The 25,869-nt window shown below is 39.0% G+C and overlaps 1 protein-coding gene across 2 annotated transcripts in view; it reads right to left on the reverse strand.

The window, feature by feature from the left end:
- The window catches only part of LOC120525750 (dihydropyrimidinase-related protein 5), a 215,140-nt gene that overhangs the window by 40,930 nt on the left and 148,341 nt on the right, over positions 1 to 25,869 (reverse strand). For both annotated transcript variants that reach the window (XM_039748319.1, XM_039748320.1), the window contains exon 5: positions 1,270 to 1,338. In XM_039748319.1, the coding sequence (XP_039604253.1) occupies positions 1,270 to 1,338 (69 nt within the window). The remainder of the gene's footprint in view (positions 1 to 1,269; positions 1,339 to 25,869) is intronic.

A 25,869-nucleotide genomic window follows, 5' to 3' on the forward strand; every position in this document is an offset into this window, starting at 1 on the left:
CCTCAAGCATCTCACCTACTATATGCTCAATGTCTTCTCATTATATTATTAAAAAATTGTGCTTGAGACTTAAATTGAAAACTTAAAGCGTAGCATTTTGAAATAAATTAAGTTATTAGTAAAATGAAATTCAGATAATCAAAAAAACTTCAACAAGCTCACCCGGGACTACTAGATATAACAAGGACAATGCAGGATTCAACGGAATATCAACACTGGATATGAACGCTAATTTTCCCCTATCTAGATAGGTCATTAAATAGCCAATGCAGTTGTTGATTCATTTAGATTGTCCACAAGTCTTTTTCCATCTAATTGCTGCTCTCTTTCTTCCTTTCGAAAACAGTGCAAATTATGCAGATCACAGATTCCAGAAACCAAATATCTTGCCATCAGAGGTGCTGCTGTCAATAATCAGTTTACTTCAAACCTGCACATGTAGGCTATCTTCTTTGCTTGTATCAGCAGACCATAAAGACAAACAGCAAACACATAACATTTGTATGTGGCGCTGCTACAAGATTCTATTGTATAATCAAATAAACTGACAAATAAAACGTGTAAAGACACTGGTAAGCATGAATTACAATAAAGGTTGAGTTGTATTTTGAAAAATCATCCCAGAATTTAAAATGTAATCAAATTTAAAAGAAAGTTAGTTAATGAAGACTATCTTAATGCACAAACTCAATTTCTTATAATTTAAAATAAAATATAATATTACAGAGAATACAAAATAAATTTATAACTGCAATTGTCTTTAAAAATTAATACATTCTAAAGATACCTGCGAAATATAAAGGAGACGCTTCCAAAAATTTGACTAGGTTATGATATACTGTACCTATTATAATTATGAGACATTTTAGCTCTTTAAAAATAGCATAATACACATATTGAAGGCTTTTTAAAATTTTAATACATAGCTGCAAGGTTTTCTGTCCATCTAATTTAGCCAATATTATGTTTTCATAAAGATGTAATTACCTTAAATACAGGTTCAACAGTTCACTGCTGGCTCTATAAATCGAGCAGGCAATTAACTTTTGTTCACAAAATGAAATAAATTTTAATGTAGTGAAAACTAGGGACAAATTTTCAATGTGGCTAAATCATTGATAAAAAGATGTTTCTTGGATTTCATGTGATGGCAGAATAGTAGTTAATATTAAACCAAAATAGTGAAATAATTAGTTATTTAGACAATTTTTTTAAGTTATTGTTTAAACAATTAGATCTTAAAACTATACATAACATAAGCTGACTTACTTCCTCTGGTCTGCTGATTTCAATACCCTCTGGTCCACTTATTCCCAAATCTAAGGCTTCTTTAGCACCCTGTAAAAAATCAGAAATATAATATGTTACAGAATATTTCTGTAATTGCTCAACTCGCAAATTCTTATTTCAATACCAAATATCATATTTGTGATTAAACATCTCAGAATGCAACGGTGGATGGACTGGGTAATAATTTAAACTTTTTGCATAATTCCACAACCATGAATTTTGCAAAACCTAGAAAAAGTGCACACCATTACATCTGTAGCAACTAAAACTGACAACAAGAGAACAAATTAAAAGATGCAAGCCTACTGACGTACTGCCATGTTCCACAAAGCATAAATATAGAAAATGTAGATGTAAATCTAACAACTCTTTAAAAATTACAGTGTTTGAATGTTTTTCATTCTTCACTGTTCTATATTCTTACAATGTGCACAAGCTTTCAGGTACAGGTAACAAACAAAGTATACAGTATAAGCTTTACTTCACTTTCCTATAGGATCTCAAAAAGATCTTGGTTACTTATAGAGGGTTAGGGGCTCTTCCATATACCAATAAAACATTAACCATGTTACTGATTAATCTTCTTCTTCGTCTTTCGGCTGCTCCCGTTAAGGGTTGCCACAGCAGATCATCTTCTTCCATATCTTTCAGTCCTCTGCATCTTGTTCTGCTACACCCATCACCTGCATGTCCTTTCTCACCACATCCATAAACCTTCGCTTAGGCCTTCCTCTTTTCCTCTTCCCTGGCAGCTCTATCCTTAGCATTCTTCTCCCAATATACCCAGCATCTCTCTTCTGCACATGTCCAAACCAGCGCAATCTCACATCTCTCACTTTGTCTCCCAACCATCCAAATTGAGCTGACCCTCTAATGTACTCATTTCTAATCCTATCCATCGTTGTCATGCCCAGTGCAAATCTTAGCATCTTTAACACTGCTACCTCCAGCTCTGTCTCCTGCTTTCTGGTCAGTGCCACCGTCTCCAACCCATATAACATAGCTGGTCTCACTACCGTCCTGTAGACCTTCCCTTTCACTCTTGCTGATACTCATCTGTCACAAATCACCCATTCCACCCTGCCTGCACTCTCTTTTTCACCTCTCTTCCACAATCCCTGTTACTCTGTACTGTTGATCCCAAGTATTTAAACTCATCCACCTTCCCCAACTCTACTCCCTGCATCCTCATCATTCCACAGAACTCCCTCTCATTTACACACATGTATTCTGTCTTGTTCCTACTGACCTTCATTCCTCTCCTCTCTAGAGCATATCTCCACCTCTCCAGGGTCTCCTCAACCTGCTCCCTACTATTGCTACAGATCACAATGTCATCAGCAAACATCATAGTCCACGGGGACTCCTGTCTAATCTCGTCTGTCAACCTGTCCATCACCATTGCAAATAAGAAAGGGCTCAGAGCTGATCCCTGATGTAATCCCACCTCCTCATTGAATTCATCCATCGCTCCTACCGCAGAACTCACCACTGTCACACTTCCCTTGTACATATCCTGTACAACTCTTACGTACTTCTCTGCCACTCCCAACTTCCTCATACAATACCACAGCTCCTCTCGAGGCACCCTGTCATATGCTTTCTCCAGGTCCACAAAGACACAATGCAACTCCTTCTGGCCTTCTCTAAACTTCTCCATCAACATCCTCAGAGCAAACATTGCATCTGTGGTGCTCTTTCTTGGCATGAAACCATACTGCTGCTCACTAATCATCACCTCACTTAACCTAGCTTCCACTACTCTTTCCCATAACTTCATGCTGTGGCTCATCAATTTTATTCCCCTGTAGTTACTGCAGTCCTGCACATCCCCCTTATTCTTAAATATCGGCACCAGTACACTTCTTCTCCACTCCTCAGGCATCCTCTCACTTTCCAAGATTCCATTAAACAATCTGGTTAAAAACTCCACTGCCATCTCTCCTAAACACCTCCATGCTTCCATAGGTATGTCATCTGGACCAACGGCCTTTCCATTTTTCATCCTCTTCATAGCTGTCCTTACTTCCTCCTTGCTAATCCATTGCACTTCCTGATTCACTATCTCCACATCATCCAACCTCTTCTCTCTCTCGTTCTCTTCATTCATCAGCCTCTCAAAGTACTCTTTCCATCTGCTCAACACACTCTCCTCAATTGTGAGTACACTTCCATCTTTATCCTTTATCACCCTAACCTGCTGCACATCTTTCCCAGCTCAGTCCCTCTGTCTAGCCAATCAGTACAGGTCCTTTCCTCCCTCTTTAGTGTCCAACCTCTCATCATACGCCTTTTCTTTAGCCTTCGAAACTTCTCTCTTCACCATGTGCCTCCTTGTACTCTTGTCTACTTTCTGCATCTCTCTGACTATCCCACTTCTTCTTTGCCATCCTCTTCCTCTGTATACTCTCCTGTATTTCCTCATTCCACCACCAGGTTTCCTTTTCCTCCTTCCTCTTTCCAGATGTCACGCCAAGCACCCTTCTTGCTGTCACCCCTTACTACATCTGCTGTAGTTTCCCAGCTGTCTGGTAACTCTTCACTGCCACCCAGTGCCTGTCTCACCTCCTCCCTAAACTCAACCTTGCAGTCTTCCTTTTTCAACTTCCACCATTTGATCCTTAGCTCTGCCCTCACTCTCTTCCTCTTCTTGATCTCCATCCTGTGCTGCTTAACTGCACTTTCCCCTGCCACCACTTTGCCATCTTCAATCTCCTTCAGATCAACTTTTCTGCATAGGATGTAATCTACCTGTGTGCATCTTCCTCCACTCTTGTATGTAACCCTATGTTCCTCCCTCTTCTTAAAATACGTATTCACCACAGCCATGTCCATCCTTTTGGCAAAATCCACTATCCTCTGACCTTCTTCCTTCCTCTCCTTAACACCATACCCACCCATCACCTCCTCGTCTCCCCTCTTCCCTTCATCAAAATGCCCATTGAAATCCACTCCAATCACCACTTTCTGTCCCTTGGGTCCAGTGTTCATCACTTCATCCAACTCACTCCAAAAGTCTTCTTTCTCACCCACTGCACAGCCAACTTGCGGAGCATATGCACTAACAACATTCATCATCACACCTCCAATTTCCAGCTTCATAATCATTACTCTGCCTGACATTCTTTTCACCTCCAAAATGATCTTGACAAATTGTTCCTTCAGAATAACCCTACCCATTTCTCCTTCCATCCACACCACGATAGAACAATTTGAATCCACCTCCGATCCACCTGGCCTTACTCCACCTTCCATTTAGTCTCTTGCAAGCACAATATATCAACCTTCATTCTCTCTATCATATCTGCTAATTCTATCCCCTTACCAGTCATACTGCCAACATTCAAAGTTCCTACCCTCAGTTCCACTTTCTTTACTTTCCTCCCCTCATTCCTGCCTCCGGACACGTCTCCCCCCTCTCCTTCTCCTTCTTCTTCTTCGACCAACAGTAGCCCAATTTCCTCCAGCACCCTGTTGGCCAACAGTACTGGTGGTGGTTGTTGTTAACCTGGGGCTTGACCGATCCGGTATGGAAATTTATGTTGTTGTCTGCATATTGAATTGGCAAAATTTTACACAGGATGCCCTTCCTGACATAACCCTCCCATTCAAAATGAAATACTGGTGATGGTGATTTACATTCCTGTTCTTTGAATACTGTCATTTCCAGAACATAGGGTATGTTGATATCAGGTTAGGTCACGTAGGGGAGCATGCACTGATAAAGCACTCTTTGACACACCCACCAGATGACTAAACAGCTTGGAATTTTGGTTGGCAACCCCCCAGGCAGACACGCATTCTAATCCCACCTCCTGGAAATAACCATCCATCTGCTGCAGCCAAGTGTTACATAGGCATCCCCTTGGCCTGGTCTAGCTGCTTGGGTCCTCAACAAGGAGAATCCTGTGAGCCAGATCACTCTTGGAGAATTGCGCCACATGGCTGTAGTGCCGGAACTGATGCTCCCTCACAATGCAGATAATGTGCCTCATTTGGGACCCTGTGTGCAACTGTTCTTTGACACAAAGACAAACCAGCGGTACCTAAAGATTCTCCAAAGAGACACAGTACCGAAGCAGTCAAGTGTTCATTTCAGGTCACTGGATAGTGTCCATTTCATGCAACCATATAGCAAAACAGGAAGCACCAGTACTCTAAAGACTTGGACCTTTTGCAAAGAAATCTAGAGTGCCACACACCCCTTTCCATAGACCTCATGACAACCCATTCTCTCCCAATTCATCTACTGACTTCATAGGAAGAGTTGCCAGAGACACCAATGATGTTGCAAAGGTAAGTAAACCTCTTGACAAGGTCGACATTCTCCCCTTAGGCAGACACACTGCCGATAGCTGTGCCCAAGAGGTCATTAATGGCCTGAGATCTTGGTTTTTATCCAGGACACTTGCATGCCCAGATACTCAGACTCCTCACTCTGCTTCTTGAAAGCCCTGATCAGAGCCTCCATTGCCTCTGTGAATATCACAGCCTTGTCGGCAAAGTCAAGATCAGTGAATATTTCTTCACCAACAGATGCCCCACAGCTGCTGGACATGTAACACTGCCCAACATCCAGTCGATGCAGGCATTGAACAGATGAGGAGCAAGAACACTCCCCTGACAAACACCAGAATCAAAGGGGAAAAATGCAGAGGTTCTGCCTCCACTTTGTACAGCACTCACAGTACCAATGTAAAGGTCGGCCATGATATCCAGCAACTCTGGGGGGATCCCGCAAAATCTCAAGAAGTCCCACAATGCCTTATGAAAATCAACAAAGGCTAAAAAGAAACATAAAACAGCAGTTTCACAGTCTCGATGCAGTGGCTTCAACATTCAATGTCTTGTTACCATCAACTCTGATCTCAATGGCTGACGACAGATTGTATGCTGCTGCTGATCTTCTCGTTGAACGCTATACTGTAGCACTGACATTTCACCACCGTTTTCTGCTCAATTGTTGTCATTTTGTGTATGTTTTAAATTGATCCTGTCAACCAAGTCGACTGCTTTCGAAGTAGCTGAACTTCTGCTGATAGATCACTGTGCACTGTCGTCTACTTCTAGTGACGTTTGTACAGCTTACATGTTACTGCTGTCTATACAAGTGACTCTCACTGAGTGTGAACAAAAAGAACCTCAGAAGCAGCACGTAGCCAGACCAACTTAGTGGCTTGGCTGTTCTCTGAATCGAAAACGAATGTGTTGGACAATTTGATGTGTCAAACATCGTTGAGACTTTTGCGCAACAGAAGGCACGTAAGCAAGTATTTTAAGGTACCTGCTGTGGCAACCCCTAATGGGAACAGCCGAAAGTAGAAGAAGGTGATATTATAAGTAATATAATTTGTGTAATGTTGTAATAAAGCGATTTAAAAAGTTATTACAAATTTCATTTAGAGAGCCAGTTTGTTTGTCACCAGTGTGACACCAATGCCAAGCCAGCCCCTAGGATCTAGTTGCAAATAAATTACTAACAGTTATGCTAGACAAGAGTGGCCCACCTCAGAGTGCCTCACAGGGGCTTTCAGCAAGCTAGCTAGATAGATAGATAGATACTTTATTAATCCCAAGGGGAAATTCACATAATCCAGCAGCAGTATACTGATACAAAAAAAAATATTAAAGAGTAATAAAAATGCATGTAAAAACAGACAATAACTTTGAATAATGTTAGCATTTACTCCCGGGTGGAATTGAAGAGTCGCATAGTGTGGGGGAGGAACGATCTCCTCAGTCTGTCAGTGGAGCAAGACAGTGACAAAAGTCTGTCACTGAAGCTGTTCCTCTGCCTAGAGATGACACTGTTCAGTGGATGCAATGGATTCTTCATGATTGACAGGAGTTTGCTTAGTGCCCGTCGCTCTGCTACAGATGTTAAACTGTCCAGCTTTATTCCTACAATAGAGCCTGCCTTCCTAACAAGTTTGTCCAGGCGTGAGACATCCTTCTTCTTTATGCTGCCTCCCCAGCACACCACCACGTAGAAGAGGGTACTCGCCACAACCGTCTGGTAGAACATCTGCAGCATCTTATTACAGATGTTGAAGGACGCCAACCTTCTAAGGAAGTATAGTTGGCTCTAACCTTTCTTACACAGAGCATCAGTATTGGCAGACCAGTCCAGTCTTATGCCATTGCTCTGACGATATTCGCATTTGCGCTCCATAAGAATGCTCACTGCCAGGATGTGGTCAATTATAGTCTTCTTAGGCATAAAACCAGACTGCTCCGGTGACTGGTAAGTGAACAAGTGATCATGGATCCGATTGCAGATGACCGTAGCAAGCACCTAATCCGGCACTGAAAGAAGTGTTATTCCCATTGTAGTTGCCATAATCCAGGAAATCACCCTTCCCTTTCCAGATAGGGACATCAGGTCCTGTTTTCCAATCAGTTGGAATGACTGCCATCTCCCAAATGGTAGTAAAGATTGCTTAAAATGCAAGGAGGACAGCCTTACCACCAGACTGGAGAAGTTTACCCCTCATACCCCAGATCCCTTCAGCCTTCCCTACCCTCAGCTGGGTCACCACCTATGCAATCTCAGTGAGATTAGGTGGTTCACAGCTAATTGAAGGATCAGCTTCAAGAACTATGAACCCAGAGATGTCCAACATGCTAGCCAGAGGATCAGCTTTAAAGAGCTGCTCAAACATGCCAGCCCAGCAGGTCAAAACTACAGCATCTTCTGTATGTACCATTCCATCACCTGCCCTGACTGTGGCTCTCCGAGGAACTGTAAGCAGGACATGGGTCACTATGCCATAGATGGTATGTCACTTGCTCACAGATTCCTCTGACAAATGCATCTTTATCTGCCCTCAGAGCCGTTGCAGCAGTGCTTCTCAGTTCTCAGTACAGATTAGAGTTGCCATCAAGCTATGCGCTGCAACTCCTCTCAATGATATCCAGGGTGTACTGAAAGATGAAACACCTCCTTCTGGCAACACCAACACAACTCTCAACAACCTTCAGGTTCTTGTCACAAAAGGTCTCCCACCTCACATTAGGATCAGCAGTCGTACCCAAGTCTGCAAGTTCCTCACATAAACTGCATGCAAACTCATTAGAAACATCCTGATCTTGGAGTCTGGCCAGGTCCAGCCTCATTCTCCTAGTAAGTGGTAGCCTACTGGACCTAAGCTGGATCTTCAAAGTAGCAATAAGCAAGTCTGTGGTCAGAATTCATAAACTAGGCACTTCTGTAGACCCTGCAGTTCTGTAGGAGCTTCAGCATCTGCCCACGAGGATGCAATCGATCTCCTTCACCACACCACCAGTATTGGAGTACCAAGTCCAACAGCCTCTGACCTTTTGCAAAGTCAAGGAACATACAGCCACTTATACCATGGTTGCCACACCCATGGGGATTGGCACAATCCTCATAGCCGTCCCTGTCAGTGCCAGTGGTCACACTGAAGTTACCCATGACCAGAGGATTGTCACCTTGCCGCACCCATCAACCACTGAGTGAAGTTGCAAATGAAAAGTCTCCCTCACCAAGCATACACTGAGACAACAGACAAAGCACACAGAGAGTGCCTTAATCTGAATCTCATAATACGCTGTTGAAAGGAGAGACAAGGACACCATCGGAATGAGCTGATCCTCCGCAGCAACAGCTACTTCCCAAGTATGACAGCCATCAGAGCCGCCAGACCAATAAAAGGTGTACCCAACTACAGAGATCTGACCAGTTCCAGGTCTGCGCACTTCAGAGAGCCGCCACTGAAATACGGAGTTTATGAAGCTCCTCCAACAGCAGAGGAAGATGATTATCATTTGGGTGAGACAAGGCATTCTATGAAATGTGTGTGACTACAGAAAATAAAAAATTAATTTTATTTTGTTCACGAATAGTTATTATTGAAATCATGCGGATTTGCTTTAACTTGTCTTCATCTTCTCGATATGTGAATGCACAATTTATGCATAAATATTTTGTGTCCTTACATATGATCAATATGTATAGAAAAAAACTACTTAGAAGTTATCAAAGTATAATTCAACATTATGAAAATGTTCATAATTTTTTTTGTGTTTTTATTTTTAATTCTTATTTTTTTGGATGCCACTGATAAGAGAAATCTGGCTTGTGGTTCTACAATTGGCAGACGGACAGGTGTTGTTTTTTTATTTATTTTAATTAGCTTCTACTTTGCTTTTGATGTATTTGATGGTTTTTGTTTTTGATGTACTAGGGGGTTTCGCCCCCTGCTCGCTACGCTTGCCAACCCCTGTGTTTGGTTAATCAGATATACAATTTTAATTTTTTTTTCTTTGAAATTGTTTCAATTTAATTATTTGCACTTTTACTTAAAAGCTTCATTAAAAACAATATTTTTGGAGACACATTGTGACAACGCAACATATAACTGCCCATGAGTGAATATTGTTTTTGTTTCTCTAATAAATAATCCAACTTTTTCTAATGTTTGTCCCTGTGATTTATTGATTGTCATAGCAAAAGCTATTCTCACAGAAAACTGTAAACATTTTAATACGAATGGCGTATCACAATCTCCTTTGGTGTGTAATGTTATTCGTGGAATATATATATATATATATATATATATATATATATATATATATATAACCTTTCTTTTGCCTGTTAAAATTTGCATCCCTTCTCCATGATCATAAATATACACCTGATTGAATTGTGTATTCTTTGAAATTCAACTTGTCATTGCTTTAACTGTTCCGGGACCACAGATTCTCATAGCGTATTGTCTATTATTGTGTAAATCCACATTTTGTGCATTGAATGATGCAAATTCAAAAAGACTTTGTTGTCTACTCTTTGCCTTTTATTTCTGAACTCGATTTGTCCTTGTCTTTTTTCAATTACACCTGGTTCTGATGGTTAATCACCTTTTGCTTTGTGGTAATGCGATCTTTTCTATCTTTTCTTTGATACTGTAGCGACTGACATGATAAAGTGTCATAAAAGTTTTACTTGAACAATCGCTGACTTCATAACCCGAAACACAACTGTCTAGCACCCTCTCCAATCCCTCATACCCCGGGTCTCTCCCCCCCTTACCACATCAATCAATACCCCGCTATCAGTCTTCCATGCTGTACTCCACCCTCCCTCAATCAGACCGAACAGTCACTTAAAACCAAAAAGGCCTCAACTTGGCTGGGATGCTACAATACTTTCTAATTTTACTCCTTTCATATTCTGTACCTTTCTCTGCATGTGTATCGCGCCATCGTTTATTTGAGCCTTTTGAATTATACTGCTTTCATAATCTCTTATCTGCCTTTTTTTCTCTCCAACGCCTTTGGCTCTCTATTCTCCATATTGTCCTTATACGCTTTATATATGTTGAGAGCACAGGATCTGTGTGCACTACGTGCTTTTACTGCGACTGACTGTTTTTTGATGGGTGTGCTCTTATATTATATCTTTTGTAAGTAGGGCGTGTCTTTCAAGAATCTCATGTTCCACATCCCTGTGAGACGGCCCTGGGACAATCTCTTGGCACCAAGTCTCATGTTCACGGTCCCCGCAAGACGTTCCGTGGCAAGTCTCTTTTGTCTCACGGGTCTTTTAAATATCTACTGAGAACTTCCGAGAAGATCACGTATCGTCGCCTTGGTTTTACTTTCCAGGATTTCTTTTTATAATAGAGAGATTTGGACAAATCTGTATCCTCATATGTGATATTTCTGTATTTAGTGAGTGGTATAATATATTCTTGAATTTTGCCTTGACAGTGTCATGGCTATACTGTATGTGCCTGCATTTGGTGAGGGGCTGTGCATGAACAAAGTAGTTTGTACTTTTGTATTGTAATTCTGAGGTTACAATGACAGACTCTGAAGAGAATTACTTGTGCTCTGTTTTGTGTATTGTATTTATCCCATTTTTTGACATCCATTGTATGCCCAACCTACCTGGAAGGGGTCTCTCTCTGAATTGCCTTTCCCAAGAGTTCTTCCATTGTTTCCCACAAGTGTTTTTTTTTTTTTTTTTTTCCTTGTCTTCTTAGAGAACCCCATTGCTGGCGTCTGTCAAAGAACAAGGCCTGTTAAAGCCCATTGAAACATTCCTTGTGTATTTTTGGGCTTTACACGAAATACATTTTTTCTGTTGTTGTGTTGTACATTTGTCAATAGCAGTTCCCTGTACACTGGTGAAGTATATACTAATTTCTAGATAGCAAGGATATAGATAAGTCAAAATTGAAACTGATATCAATGCAAAAAACTAAAGTTCTGATCTGTTCAGAATCATACAGAGTTAATGGTAGGCGGTGGGCTGCTTTCACCATCACTAGATGCCATGAACTTCTGTGTTTACTGTTGCCAGCTGGCAAGTCAGAATTCATTCATATATAGAAAGAACATACACAAAGGTGACTTTATTATTAGATATCCCTATATGCCCAAAAAAATGACTACTGATTCAGCGACACTATCAAATATGTGAACAACGCAGCTTAGAGCAGGTAAGCAGGTAATAGCTGTGTGGTTGTGTGAACGCAACTTAGACGGAAAATGGGCAAGACTAAAAGAACACAATGAGTTGGACAAGTAATAAACTTTTTTTTTTTGAGAAAATAACATTGCTTACAATCAAGTTGAACTTATATAACATGAGTTCATAATCAAACTACAGTAGAAAGAAAAAAAAAAAACACTAGAAAGTTAAAGAAAGCAGGAACAAAAAAACACCAAAACCTAACAAAATAGAACTCCACTGAGAGAATGAGAGTAGAGCCAAGACTATGGGCAAAAATAGTAAGGGAAAATGTCCTTTTATCCCATAGTAATCAGACACACAGTCAATTAAAACACATTCAACCAAAAGAGTTCCTGTAGTTGCAAGAAGGCTGCTGAAGAAAGTGGTTGTGCAGAGTAACAGAAGAGAGTCAACTCACTGCTCAGCACAAATAGAGTCCTACAAGAAACCTATCAGTTTTAAGATAAGATAAGACAGTCAACAGCCCCAACTGATTTCTAACAAATTGAGGTAAACATATGAAGGAATGGTTTCTTGTGCACTAAGCAACGCAAACACTGGCTACCAAAGAAATGCAAAAAAAAAAAAATAAAATAAATTGTCTTGTTCTTTCTGATACACATTAACAATTATACCAGAACAGTGAAACCCCCATAAAGCACATGAATTCAATTCAATTCAGTTCATTTTCATATAGTGCTCTCTACTGTGTGCTGGCATAGATCACTGTGACAAGTTCACAGGTAAAGTGTAAGTATAAATTTTACAAAATAGAGAATTAAAACACATAAAGAGACAAATTTGTAAACAAAAAAACATAGTAGTTTGAAACTGATTAACACAAATGGAAACCAACAATATCTCTCATTAATTAATGTTTGAACTATGGCCAGTTGAATCTATCCTGCTGGGTAACAACAATGCACATTTCTTTGCACAAGACAGTTTTTGAAGCACAGATTCACCATCTTCAGATATGCATCAGCTACTAGCCAGCATTTCTATGGTACATCTAATTACAGCAAGTCAACATTCCAGCAAATTCAAGTTCTGGAAGCAAAAGAAAGACCAGTTTATTTTTAGCCTGGTGTACCTTACATGGTGTCCTTTCAGTATGTCTTATGCAGACTGACCTGGGATCACTATAACGTAGTCAGGTATAGCTAGAAACCAACAGTGTTAACCTCTGTTACTAACCAATTACTTACCTGGGTTTAATTAAGAAACAGCTTATTTATAATTAATCTATTTAGTTAATTCTCTATCATCTGTTGAAGACTAAGTAATATATATTTTGATAAGACATGGGTGAATGTTGTTAGAATTTTTGTCTATATCTCAGAGAAGAGCCAAGCAAAATGACACCTTTTATTGGCTAACTAAAAGGATTACAATATGCAAGCTTTCGAGGCAACTCAGGCCCCTTCTTCAGGCAAGATGTAATACAGAAACTGAAGTTTCCTGTGTTTATATCCACACACTAGGACAAGAAACAACAATGGTAAATCTTTAAAGGAAAAATCTTAAATGTAAATTTGATTAGGTACTACCTATAAAGCATGTATTAGTCACATACTGTTATATAGTAAGACCTTTGCCAAGGCTTGTTATGGTCTTAATAATATTTACAGAGAATCAGCAAAGTTGTTATTCATCTCAATGCAGTATGGCATATTAAGGGCTTGTGTAAAATTACTTGTGAATATAAGAGCTTCATTTGTTCTTATTAAGCATTAAGGAGTCTGATACTGAAATATTCAACATTGAAAGACAGACTATCACTCACTTAAGCCACCAAAGTGAACTTATTTTAGTATGTCACATTGGACAGAAATACTTACTTTACTGATGCTTTCTAAGTGTTAAGACCAAAAGAAACCTTTGTTAATGTCTTATTACATGTGACTAATAGATACATTATATTTATTACCTAATTTAAATATATTACGTTCTCTCCTAAGTCCTAAACACCACTTTGGCAGACTTTCCTCTAGACTCTAACCTTAAAGGGCTTCTGGGTAGGGGGCTAATTTATATTCCAGTTTAGAGTTATTTCTGCAGAAATCACTAAAGCATAGTGTCAGAAATTCCTGTAAGCTTTTCCACAAAGCTCCTTAGGGAAGCCCCAGCTCTCAATGCAATCCTGAACTCTAAAATTGTATTAACGGGAGGACATCCTTTCTTATTCTTAAAACATCAGTTGTTTAATATAAAATACATGACTCCCCTAAGCCCTTATAGATGCTCTGCGCATCAAGGTCGTAGTCTAAAGAGGTTCTTTCTGTCTTTTGGCCACTTCCCCTAATTTCTTTACCAGTCTAATACATGCAGAGTGATCACATAGGGAGGACTTTAAAAACTTAGTAGCCAGAGCACTCTTAATCATATGTTCATCTAGACAGCACTCTAATAGCTGTTGACCCATCTTCTAACAAATACAGAAATGCCACCCCCAGAGTGTTGGTTATTCACCCTATTTTTGTAGCAGGTATGTTTGCTATAAAATAAAGGCCATACCAGGTCCAACTACTTTAGATTTACCTTTTTCTGTTTATCTTTTTTTTCTTTTTTAACCTGGTACCACTTTAATGTTCACCAGTTTGGAAAAGCAAGACAGCCATCTGACTAAGAAATCTGACTCATAACTGTACCTTTTAACATAACAGAATGTGAAATTTGGTCAATTTCTGTTGCTTTAAATATGCTCTATAAATAAAATTGACTTGACATGAGTTTGTGATGTGACCCTAATGTTATTTTTGTTAAGCTAAATGCCTAAAGCAAAATATTAAGTATTGTGCAGTTATGCTGAGACCCTTACACTGTAGGTATCTTGTAAATATTCATAATTATCTTTATGTGAAAATAGGTTATAATATCATTAAACATCATTTTGCTTGTGATGAGGCCAGGATAGACCCTTCCCTGCAACTCTGAAGTGAATTAAGTGGGTTTGTTGGAAACAGAATTTCTCTAATGCAGTTAGACAGTTTAGCACTAATATTCACAAGCTCCATTCTAGGTAAAGAAACAAGTGTTCACAGAGCAGGCGTTTGGCAGGTAGCCCTGTTGTGTACTGTTTCAAAGAAGGAATAACTTTGGATGGATTACAGACTAAAGGATGTTAAAGTTTTCCCCATGGTGTTACCAGTATGTCCTGCTCACTGTCGAATCTGATGCACTGCTGAAAGCTCCTTCATCCAAACACCTGAAATCTGCATAAACAGGAATAATTCACACTTAAAGTTGTGCTCTCACCTTAGATTACAGCCCAATATTGATAAAATCTCATCCATCTGCTTAGAAAAATTAGAATAGGTTCCAGGATCAAACAGTGGATCTTTTAGTATTTTAGATAATTTGATACATACACAGTTAATACAAGAAGAAATGTAAGATAAAACCGTTTCTTACAACCAACATCGGAGAACAAGGGAACTCTGTGATAACAGGTATTATTGTAATTAAGGCACAGTGCTCGCACACTTCTTTTAGTCAGCCTTGTCAATCATAGCCTACAATCTTTTAAAAATATTATATTAATGTGAAATGAATTACAAATAATTTAAAGAAGAATTATACTGCCAGCCATGCTGACATTTTGTCTAATATGTATACAGGTTAATGTTTTACCTTCCTCCCTAGATTCTGACACACCACTGTATGAATTGAAAGCTCAGGGATCATCTTCCTATCACAGGAATTTGAGCAAATAAATGATGAGATCATCACTGGCCCAGACATCACTGGCTGACCCTCCACCCAACGGCCAGCTACCGCTCCTAAAAGCCTTTATCCATTTCCCACCACCTAACCACTATTTTAAATTTAAATGACCTGATCAAATCTACAGCAGAGAGATTTTTATTTTCAATCTAAGCAAGTGCTTCCTATTTTTGTTTTCACAGTGTGCATTTTTGTAAATTCATGGCTGTCACTTTTTTAAGATAGCAAAAAAAAGATTTAAGTACACTATATTTTAAATCACTCTATTATATAAAACAATCCTGGGATGAGACAAGACTTTTTAGCCTACAACGAGATACTTTCAAGTCCCACAAGACAAGACTTTGTGCAAAGAGATTTAATCATGCCCAGGGCCAGAAATAAAAGACAAAGAGTATACGACAAAGTAGAATGTCGTAAAGAGGTTCAAAAACGTTGCCGTGAAACACAAGCAGAGCAGGTTACAGATAATAAAAGTACTAAAATTCGAAAGTCTCAAAAAAATAATAGTAAAGATCGCATTAGCACAAACAAATGGAAATTATTACTCGGTGAAATAACAGAACAGTGAAAAAAGATCAAATATATTGTTCAGATTTAAACTTTAAGTCGGAGACTTGTAGATCATCTGATTTGTGTTTCCATCAGGGAAAAGTTGTGTTTCTTCACAATGAAGAGGCCTATACGCGAGAATTAAAAGATTTGTTGTTTGGTGAAAATGAAATCCACATACGCGAGTGGAAGAGACGTGAAGTGGCTGGCGCGTAGCACAAGCTGGGAGGTTACTGACCAAAGTGAGCAGGGGGCAAAGCCCCCTAGTTGCAATTAAAATTATTTTAAAATATCACAAAAAGACAGGCAGATGAACATTATTCTAATTATACTTTTGAATATACTAAAGCAACACAGTGATAACAATTAATGAGATGATGTAGCTGTACAAAGACACACTCTGGAGTCAAAGGGAGTTTTTAGTGAGAAACTTGGTGTCAACAATTACATGCTGCCTCTCCTATTAGATAAGGGTTCAAGCTCAGAAAGGCTGCAAGTACCATTATCTTCTGTTTATTGTTGTACTTTTCTGTTCTCCAAGTGTTCATCCCTCTCTTTATTTATTTACAATTCTATAAACTTTGGCTTTCTTGCCATTATTCTTGGTCATGAGTGTTAGTACAAGAATGTCCCTTGTAGTTACAATGTATATATTGCTATGAACTTGTAAACAGAAGTCTGGAATAGTAAAATAAATTAAGGTAGATTAAACTGAATTTAACACAACTTGCTGAATGTCTATGGATTGTTCAACTGACCTCTACTGTGCTTTTCCTGGTTTAATATTTAGATTTATTTATTCAAATAACTTTCTCTTTTTCTTAGAATTTGATTTGGTGACTTTCTATAAATAAAGCCTCCCCCAATGCCCAAAGACAATCAGTCTGATAAAATCAGACTTAAGACACATTCAGCAAATCAGGGCTAGTGCCTTGAGTGAAGATGTTACGTTCATGTATCTCACAGCTTTTGGTTAAGTGTGGGTAATGAAATCGGGTCCCAAGGAAACCTATTTAGACAATGGAAGGAGAATGAGTATAAGGTGGAGGTGGCAACTAGTTACATAATGTTTCTGAGAAATTTACATTTTAGTCTGGAGGCGGCACAGGAATCTGCATTGGGAAGATGGCACCCTATAATCTGAGAAGTGGTGTATAGCAGTTTTATCAGCTGCTTGTGTTCCTTCAGTGTCATGTGGTGATGGGGAGAAGAATAAAAGACTTTCAGTAAAAAGTTTGTTGAAAAGGATCATTACTTCCTGTGATTGGGTTTAAATGTTATTATCTTCAGTATTAAGCTTTTTTACTGACATCAGCTTTTGAGATACAGTATACATAAACATGTATATTTTTATAAATATGTTTTGCATGTATATAATTTATTACCAGTAACTCTCTTTACAGAGGTTGTATTTCCAGTTAGAGAAGGTATGAATGCACTTGCAATCCAGTAATCTTTAAGGTTTATTTCACGCCCCTTTATAAGGGCAAAATAGCTCAGTGAGGTAATGTGTACTGTAATTTCTATGGCTTCATCAGCAGAGTGTTTGCAGTTAAATGTACACAATCACATATCAGTAAAGTACTACAGTGCTGATTTTTTGTGATCATTCAGAAGGTTGCAAATCAGATTTTGTTGTTTGATTGTGCTTTACAATCTACCTGACCATGGCTTGCAAATAGCATCAGGAGAAATCTCACACAAAAGTGAATTGAGCAAATTAACCATGACACTGTAAATCCATGTTAAATGTTCTGCCTGTACATTATTTTTTGTTGAAAGCATGCTTTGATGCAATTATTGTTGTGAGCTGGAATGAAATCCGTGGTAAAAAGGGTGTGAGGCCTCCAAAAGCTTTCACAAGCTAGGCCAGGCCTCATGGCCTGCCTGGATTAGGCCTCACCCCAGAGTGCTTTCCAAAAGAAAGAAAAAACATAAAACCTAGCACAAGGACACAGTCTACAAAAAGGATCTTAATAAAATTAAGGCAATTTAGCAAAAGGAGAAAAATATCAAAACTCCAAAAAAGGAACAAAAAAAACTTGATCAAAAGGCAGTCATAAACTGAAAACAAAGCAGTAAAATTTCAAAAAGCCAGTAAATCTGAAAAAAAAACAACAATGCTTACAACTGCAAAAGACTTAGGTGTGTCATGTTTGAGCTCACCTTCTGCTCTGACCTAAACAGCCAGAAGAACTGCTCAAGCATTTGCCATGAACTTGGGTTTCTAAGTATGAAAAGTCCCAAACAAACCTTAAAATGCCCACTAGAAGGGAGAAATCATCAAACCACAGCTTTTAATAAAAACAAAAAACACAGAACTTTTATAAAAAAATATTTTTTTTCAACAAAAAGGCTCTGTAATATAAATAAGCCAAAAAAGACAAAACTGAATTGCTTGAAACAACAGCACAATCCAAGGCAAACAAGTCACACAAACACAAGTCCAGAAGACGAAGTCAAAAACAGAGCATAAGGTCAAATATCCAGTAAATTCACATAAAGGCCCAATAACTCTCTATAACCTACCAAAATCACCAAACATACTCAATGAACTACAAGGGACTATAAGGTTTTCTCCAGCCTTTATTGACAGTCCCTTGATGGTGATGGGCAGGTCACCTGATCTCTTGGGGGACCACCCACAAAATACATGTAACATCCATCCATCATCCAACCTGCTATATCTTAACTACAGGGTCACGGGGGTCTGCTGGAGCCAATCCCAGCCAACACAGGTCGCAAGGCCAGAAACAAACCCCGGGAAGGGCGCCAGCCCATTGCAGGGCATGCACACACACACACACACCAAGCACACACTAGGGACAATTTAGGATTACCAATGCACCTAACCTGCAAGTCTTTGGACTGTGGGAGGAAACCGGAGCACCTGGAGGAAACCCATTCAGACACGGGGGAGAACATGCAAACTCCACGCTGGGAGGACCCGGGAAGCGAAACCAGGTCTCCTAACTGTGAGCCAGCAGTGCTACCACTGCACCACTGTGCCACCCTACATGTAACATATTAAAAGATATATTCACAGATAAAAACTAAGTGATCAATAATATTAACATAAACAAGAGAATCAAAAATGGACAAGACAGACATAAAAGAGGAGTTTGAACCTCAGCCAGGGAGGGAAATCTTGGCTCAAACATAACTATGTGGTGACATCAGGGGGGACTCATCTCTAGAGGTACCACCCATAAAACAAGAGGGGCCCAGAAGAATAAAGATTTACACATAGAAACATAATAGTACAAAAATAGGACAGTATAAGCGTACAGTAAATAGTTACAACAAACATAAAATACTTTAAACTAGACAAAAGAGACATAAAAAACAAAAACAGGAATCGGTGAACACAATCTGGGAGACACACAGCAATGATAATTCAAATTTAGCAGTAACTTTGTTCTCAATGGTGACTTGTAATTTTAATTGGATTTGTTGAAATACTAGTATACAGTTCATTTTATGATGAGTAGGTATTTTGTAGTTCAGAGTATTCTGTTTTGTTTACTCACACATCTTTTCTGGTTGTTGAGTATAATTCAATAAATTCTACTTGTATTCTCAGTTCAGTGTAACTAACTGTGATGGCTGCTTTATCTGCTTTGCCATCACTCTCCGCTATTAGATATGACATACAACTACAGTGATGACCAGCAACTGCATACACATGTATTGCCACTGCATGCTTCTGCAGTGCCATGAAGGTTACTGTGATCCCATCTGCAGCGGTTTACAAGCTGTAAAATGTTCATGGTCAGCTTTCCCATGGAGTTGAGTGTGAAGTTTTTCTTAATATGTAAACAATAACATATACCTCAAGTTCAGTTTTTCTGCAGATTCAATGCCTAACACTGGTGCAATTTAGGATACAATTAAGGAAGAAAACTCTATAACATGTGAATTAATAGGAAAATAACAAAAGACAGCTAAGAACTCATAGTCAGCAGGATTTTGTGGGAGGTTCCTTGAACTTTTGGGGGTATCCTGGGGACAGGCAACAAATCCAAATTATAGAAGAAAAGAATATAAGCTTCAATGGGATCATTAGAATGCAATGTAAATGGCGGTCTGTCTAAATATAAGAGTGAATGCAGTGTGTCAGCTTTTTCTTTTTGGCCAGAGATGAAAAATTTGGTCACCTATAGTTGAAGTGTTTAGGAAACTGTGCCAGAACTAGTGGTAGACCCCTCCAGACAATGTAAGCAGAGTGTTTTTGGCTTTAAAGTCACTAAAATGGAAGAAGGGAGAGAGGATAGTAGTAGAAACAGTTGGCTGACTGCTCACTACTGCCCTCAGTAAGTTTGAAAGATAAAATGAGGAGTTAAAAGAGAAGATGCGTGAACAGCTAAAGTAGATAAAATAGAGTGTGGCAATGTAATGGTTACAGAGTGTTTAAAAACTATGGCAAACTCGAGTCAAGAGAGACAGGAGAAATGTGAAGAACTCTCTTATAGAATAGCAAAAGTCACTCAAAGAGTGAATAAAAAAATAAGACTAGGGTTAACGTAAGAACCCACCATAAGAACACACTATTTGTCAGAAAAGGAGAATAACTGGGAGAAAAACTTAGGGTGTCAGGAAGAAAAGGGTCATCCCTATCCTTGGCTTTCATATCCCCAGCATATAATCCAAATAATTCCGTAGCTGTTAGATCTGTGCATGAATATAGTTAGACCTTAGGACAAGATCAACAGAGACTGTCCACATAAGTTGCTCAAACCTTACAAAGAGATTTTCCTCAGGGTGAACTTTGAATTTAGGATGACAGAATAGACAAAACGCCAGGAGAAAAACTTGTTACTTGGCTTCTTAGAGTATACGACAAGGGAAAAGAACATGTAAGACTAACAGAGTGAACTAAGCTAGTTAGGAGCAATGAATAATAATCCAAAGCTTGAAAACACATTCAAAGGCATTCAAGGTAGGGACAGCCAACCACTAACAGACGGCAAAGCTATAGGAATTAGTGTTCATGAAATGATAGGAGTGAGATAGCAGAGGAAGACGAACCATAGAAAGATCTGCATGAAGCAGCATAATTAGTGAAAGAATGGGGACTGTAACTTGGAGTGTTTAACTACAGAAATAATTGAGCAGGACTTTATGATGTTCCAGATGAAGAGGAAAGAGGTTTGAGTGGGAGTGAAACACCAGCTAAGCTCATTGAAGTGAAACTCACTGTAAATTGAAGAGTCATTTTTAATCCATTGCTGTTGATCTCTAATGTAAATTAGTACATTTTAGGCACAGACTTTCTAAAATGACAGACATTTCAGGCAGAGTGAGGTAAATTTTGTCTTGGAATAAAAACACTGGAACTTTGTGCAGTAAAAAGGTGGAAATAGGGTATGCAACATAGAGGCTGTTGGAGATTCTTGAACCAGAGAGGGCAGACTGTACTAAATAACACATGTTGCCACGAGGGCACAAGGAGGTAGGTGAAAAGTACAAAAGTTACTAAGAGTAGGAGGTCATCAGCTCGGCCACAAACCTTTTCAGCTCTCAGTATTGCAATTAAAAAATCCAGATGGCTTGTGACAGGTGACAATGAATTACTGAGCTTTGAACAGAATGGCATCACCTATGCCAGGTGCAGTACTTGACATTGCTAACTACAGTGGAAGGGATAATGCAGAAACAGAAGGAGTGGTATGCAGTAATTGACCTTGAAAATATTTATTTTCTATTCCAAATGAAAAGGAAAGCCAAAATAAGTTTGCTTTTGACATGGGAGGACAGATTTCACACATTCCAAGTGTTACTCCAAGGCTATCTACATAGCCCAGATTTTTGCCATAGTACTGCAGTAAGAGACTTAGCCAACTGCAAAGATCTAGAAGGGGTCAAGTTTTTCACTATGTACATGACAACATGCTATCAGGAGATAACACTGACATAGTGGGTGAAAAGTTGCAGAAGATTATTTATATATGGGAGCTTATATTTATAAGGGAGAGAGTTGATAGGTGGTGAATGAGGAGAATGTGCAAGGGCCAGTGAAAGCGGTAAATTCTTTTGAAACTTGTTGGATAAGCAAGGAAAAATGCATACCTGAGAAAACTGTGGAAAGCATTTTAAAAGTTCCTGTTCCAAACAGTAAAAAGGATGTATAGTCCTTTGTATGCTTGCTGGGCTACTGGATGAATTTCATTCCGACTTGGAGAAAATTGTAACACCTATGTACAGTGGTGCTTGAAAGTTTGTGAACCCTTTCAAATTTTCTATATTTCTGCATAAATATGACCTAAAACATCATCAGATTTTCACTCAAGTCCTAAAAGTAGATAAAGAGAAACCAGTTAAACCATTGAGACAAAAATATTATTCTTGGTCATTTATTTATTGAGGAAAATGATCAAATATTACATATTTGTGAGTGGCAAAAGTATGTGAATCTCTAGGATTAGCAGTTACTTTGAAAGTGAAATTAGAGTCGGATGTTTTCAATCAATGGGATGACAATCAGGTGCGAGTGGGCACCCTGTGTTATTTAAAGAATAGGGATCCATCAAAGTCTGCTCTTCACAACACACGTTTGTGGAAGTGTATCATGGCACAAACAAAGGAGATTTCTGAGGACCTCAGAAAAACAGTTGTTGATGCTCATCAGGCTGGAAAAGGTTACAAAACCATCTCTAAAAAGTTTGGACTCCAGCAATCCACAGTCACACAGATTGTGTACAAATGGAGGAAATTCAAGATCATTGTTACCCTCCCCAGGAGTGGTCGACCAACAAAGATCGCTCCAAGAGCAAGGCGTGTAATAGACGCCAAAGTCACAAAGGACCCCAGGGTAACTTCTAAGCAACTGAAGGCCTCTCTCACATTGGCCAATGTTCATATTCATGAGTCCACCATCAGGAGAACACTGAACAACAATGGTGTGCGTGGCAGGGTTGCAAGAAGTGAGCCACTGCTCTCCAAAAAAAATTTGCTGCTTGTCTGCAGTTTGCTAAAGATCACATGGACAAACCAGAAGGGTATTAGAAGAATGTTTTGTGGATGGATGAGACCAAAATAGAACTTTTTGGTTTAAATGAAAAGCGTTATGTTTGGAGAAAGGAAAACACTGCATTCCAGGATAAGAGCCTTATCCCATCTATGAAACATGGTGGTGGTAGTATCATGGTTTGGGCCTGTTTTGCTGCATCTGGGCCAGGATGGCTTGCCTTCATTGATGGAACAATGAATTCTGAATTATTTCAGAGAATTCTAAAGGAAAATGTCAGGACATCTGTCCATGATTCTCAAGAGAAGGTGGGTCATGTAGCAAGACAACGACCCTAAGCACACAAGTTGTTCTACCAAAGAATGGTTAAAGAAGAATAAAGTTAATGTTTTGGAATGGCCAAGTCAAAGTCCTGACCTTAATCCAATTGAAATGTTGTGGAAGTACCTGAACCAAACAGTTAATGTGAGGAAACCCACCAACATTCTAGAGTGGAAGCTGTTCTATACGGAGGAATGGGCTAAAACTCCTCCAAGCCGGTGTGCAGGAATGATAAAAACGTTACCGGCAACGTTTAGTTGCAGTTATTGCAACTTTTAAGCACCACTGTATGGTGTGACAATAAAGAAAGCTGGCTTTAAGTGGGGCCAGTTGTAGCAGCTAGCTTTTGAGAAACTACAAGAAATCCATAGAGAATATCAGGAGCTTGGACTATTTATTATCTTCAGGAGATCTGCTCATGCCTGATGTGCATGAGACATCTAATGTAGCAACATGCAGTTTGCAGTAGAAAAGACAGGGAAACAGAGTACCTGTTGGTTTTTGGAGTGAGCAACTTTCAGAAGCACAGTAGTCTTACCCACCTCTAGAAAAGTAGCTGTTGGCTGCCTATGTAGCATTCATATAGACAAAAAAAAAAGATTTTACAGTAGATATGGTAGCTAGGTGACTGAGAACAGGATTATCAACCCAAGGACAGGTCAAAGACGAGACAGTTATAGGCAAAACAGGTGTAGCATCGATTCATCCATCCATTCATCATCCAACCCGCTATATTCTAAATATAGGGTCATGGGGGGTCTGCTGGAGCCAATCCCAGTCAACACAGGGCGCAAGGCAGGAAACTAACCCTAGGCAGGGCGCCAGCCCACCGCAGAGCATAGATTCAGACAATGCTAAAATGGAAGTGGTACCTGCAGCCAAGCGCTCTACAGGAAGTGACGACAGGTACAGTGTGTTTCAAAGTTCTAGACCATATGTCTTAGGGTCCTATCACTGTAGGAAACTTCATTTAAGGAAGTTCCTGTTTTTGCAGACTTAACTGAGGAATAAACATGCGCAAGACCTGTACAAATAGGAAAAACAAAGCAGTGGAAACTATTGCTAAGGGTGATTGCTGATGTGTCAGCAAACAAGGGAGAAAAAATTCTAACTATATGTCAGGGAAAACTGATACTACTAAGTACAGGTAAGCCAGTTTCAGATTGAGCCAGGAGGTAAATGTTGGATTGTTATGCCTGAGGTACAACAAGAAGAAGCCAAAATGGTGGCAAATGGCCAGAGAGACAGATACTTAATGCTCACAGAGGGAGAGAAACTGATCACTTTTGACACTTTTTGACAACATCAAGGAGTAACCTGAACATGTGAGTGAGAACAAGATTTGCCACATCTTGATATTTTATATTCATGCAATAAAGTTTTTCAAAGAGGATTTGAACTATTAAAGTAATGAAGAAGTAAGTGGCAAGCACAAAAAGACACTTGAGCTATTTACACTAACAACAATTACCATTTGTTTGATGACTATACTTTTCACAACAGGAGTAGTATAGATTTTACTTATATACCAATTGGAGTAACACAGTACTGAATGTCCAGACAAATTTGAGTATTAATGTATTAAAGATTTACATTAGGATCAGATACCATATTGGATATACATTGCACTGGGTGTTAGGATAAACCATGGGATAATTTGGATGTTAGTAATTTACAGGATATAGTACAGACTTTAACATTAGTGAGATGAAGTACAAAGTGGCTGTGAGTTTTCAGTTTGTGAATTATTAGGCCCAGATGCAAACCAACGATCCCAGATGGTGGTAAAAAGCTGTTAACATAACTTTTCGTACAGTTCTTGGACTCCAAATGTGTTCCTGTTGGTGTCTTTGCATTGAGCAGTGCTGATGCCTTCCTTTAGGGCTAACACCTACTATCCAGCATAGTTACTGTACTGCCTGCCTTTAATGGAAAACAAGGCTCAGAGTCTAGAAAAGACCACAGCTGGATAGGGCAACTTTGTGAGGGCAATGATGTGAGCATAGATGGTTGTATGAAGTATCCATCTCAGGCCAGGTCATTTTTATAGGTGAATGTTATTTAACTTTTTAAATTTTTGAAAGAATGTAGCAGCTAAAGCATTTCTACCAACAGCTTAGTGTAACCAATTCAGGAATTAAACAGATTGAAACAATAAAATATTTGCAATGACGTATGTAGCAAAAAGGATGGGGTGTAATGAGGATAAAAAAAATACTGAGAATGGTAAAATTTAATTGTGTTTTATTTTAGTGTTTTTACTTGGGATTATTTAGATGTATGTTTAAGTGAATAATTTGTGTGACTAAGATTGTATCTATAATACAGTGCTGATAAGAGAAAGCTGATACTGTGTGATCAAAGTATTCTATAAATGGAACATCAGGCAGGTGCTAATGAGCTCATTAGATCATAAGAACCAATGATTTATGTTTTATATGAGAGATAACATATTTTATGTATTTAAAAGAGTATTGGATTCTGGAGTATACACAAGTGTAAAAGAAAATATATTATTACCATTGTATGTCTA

The sequence above is a fragment of the Polypterus senegalus genome, chromosome 3 (assembly GCF_016835505.1).
Source record: "Polypterus senegalus isolate Bchr_013 chromosome 3, ASM1683550v1, whole genome shotgun sequence".
In the NCBI taxonomy this organism is placed as follows: Eukaryota; Metazoa; Chordata; class Cladistia; order Polypteriformes; family Polypteridae; genus Polypterus; species Polypterus senegalus.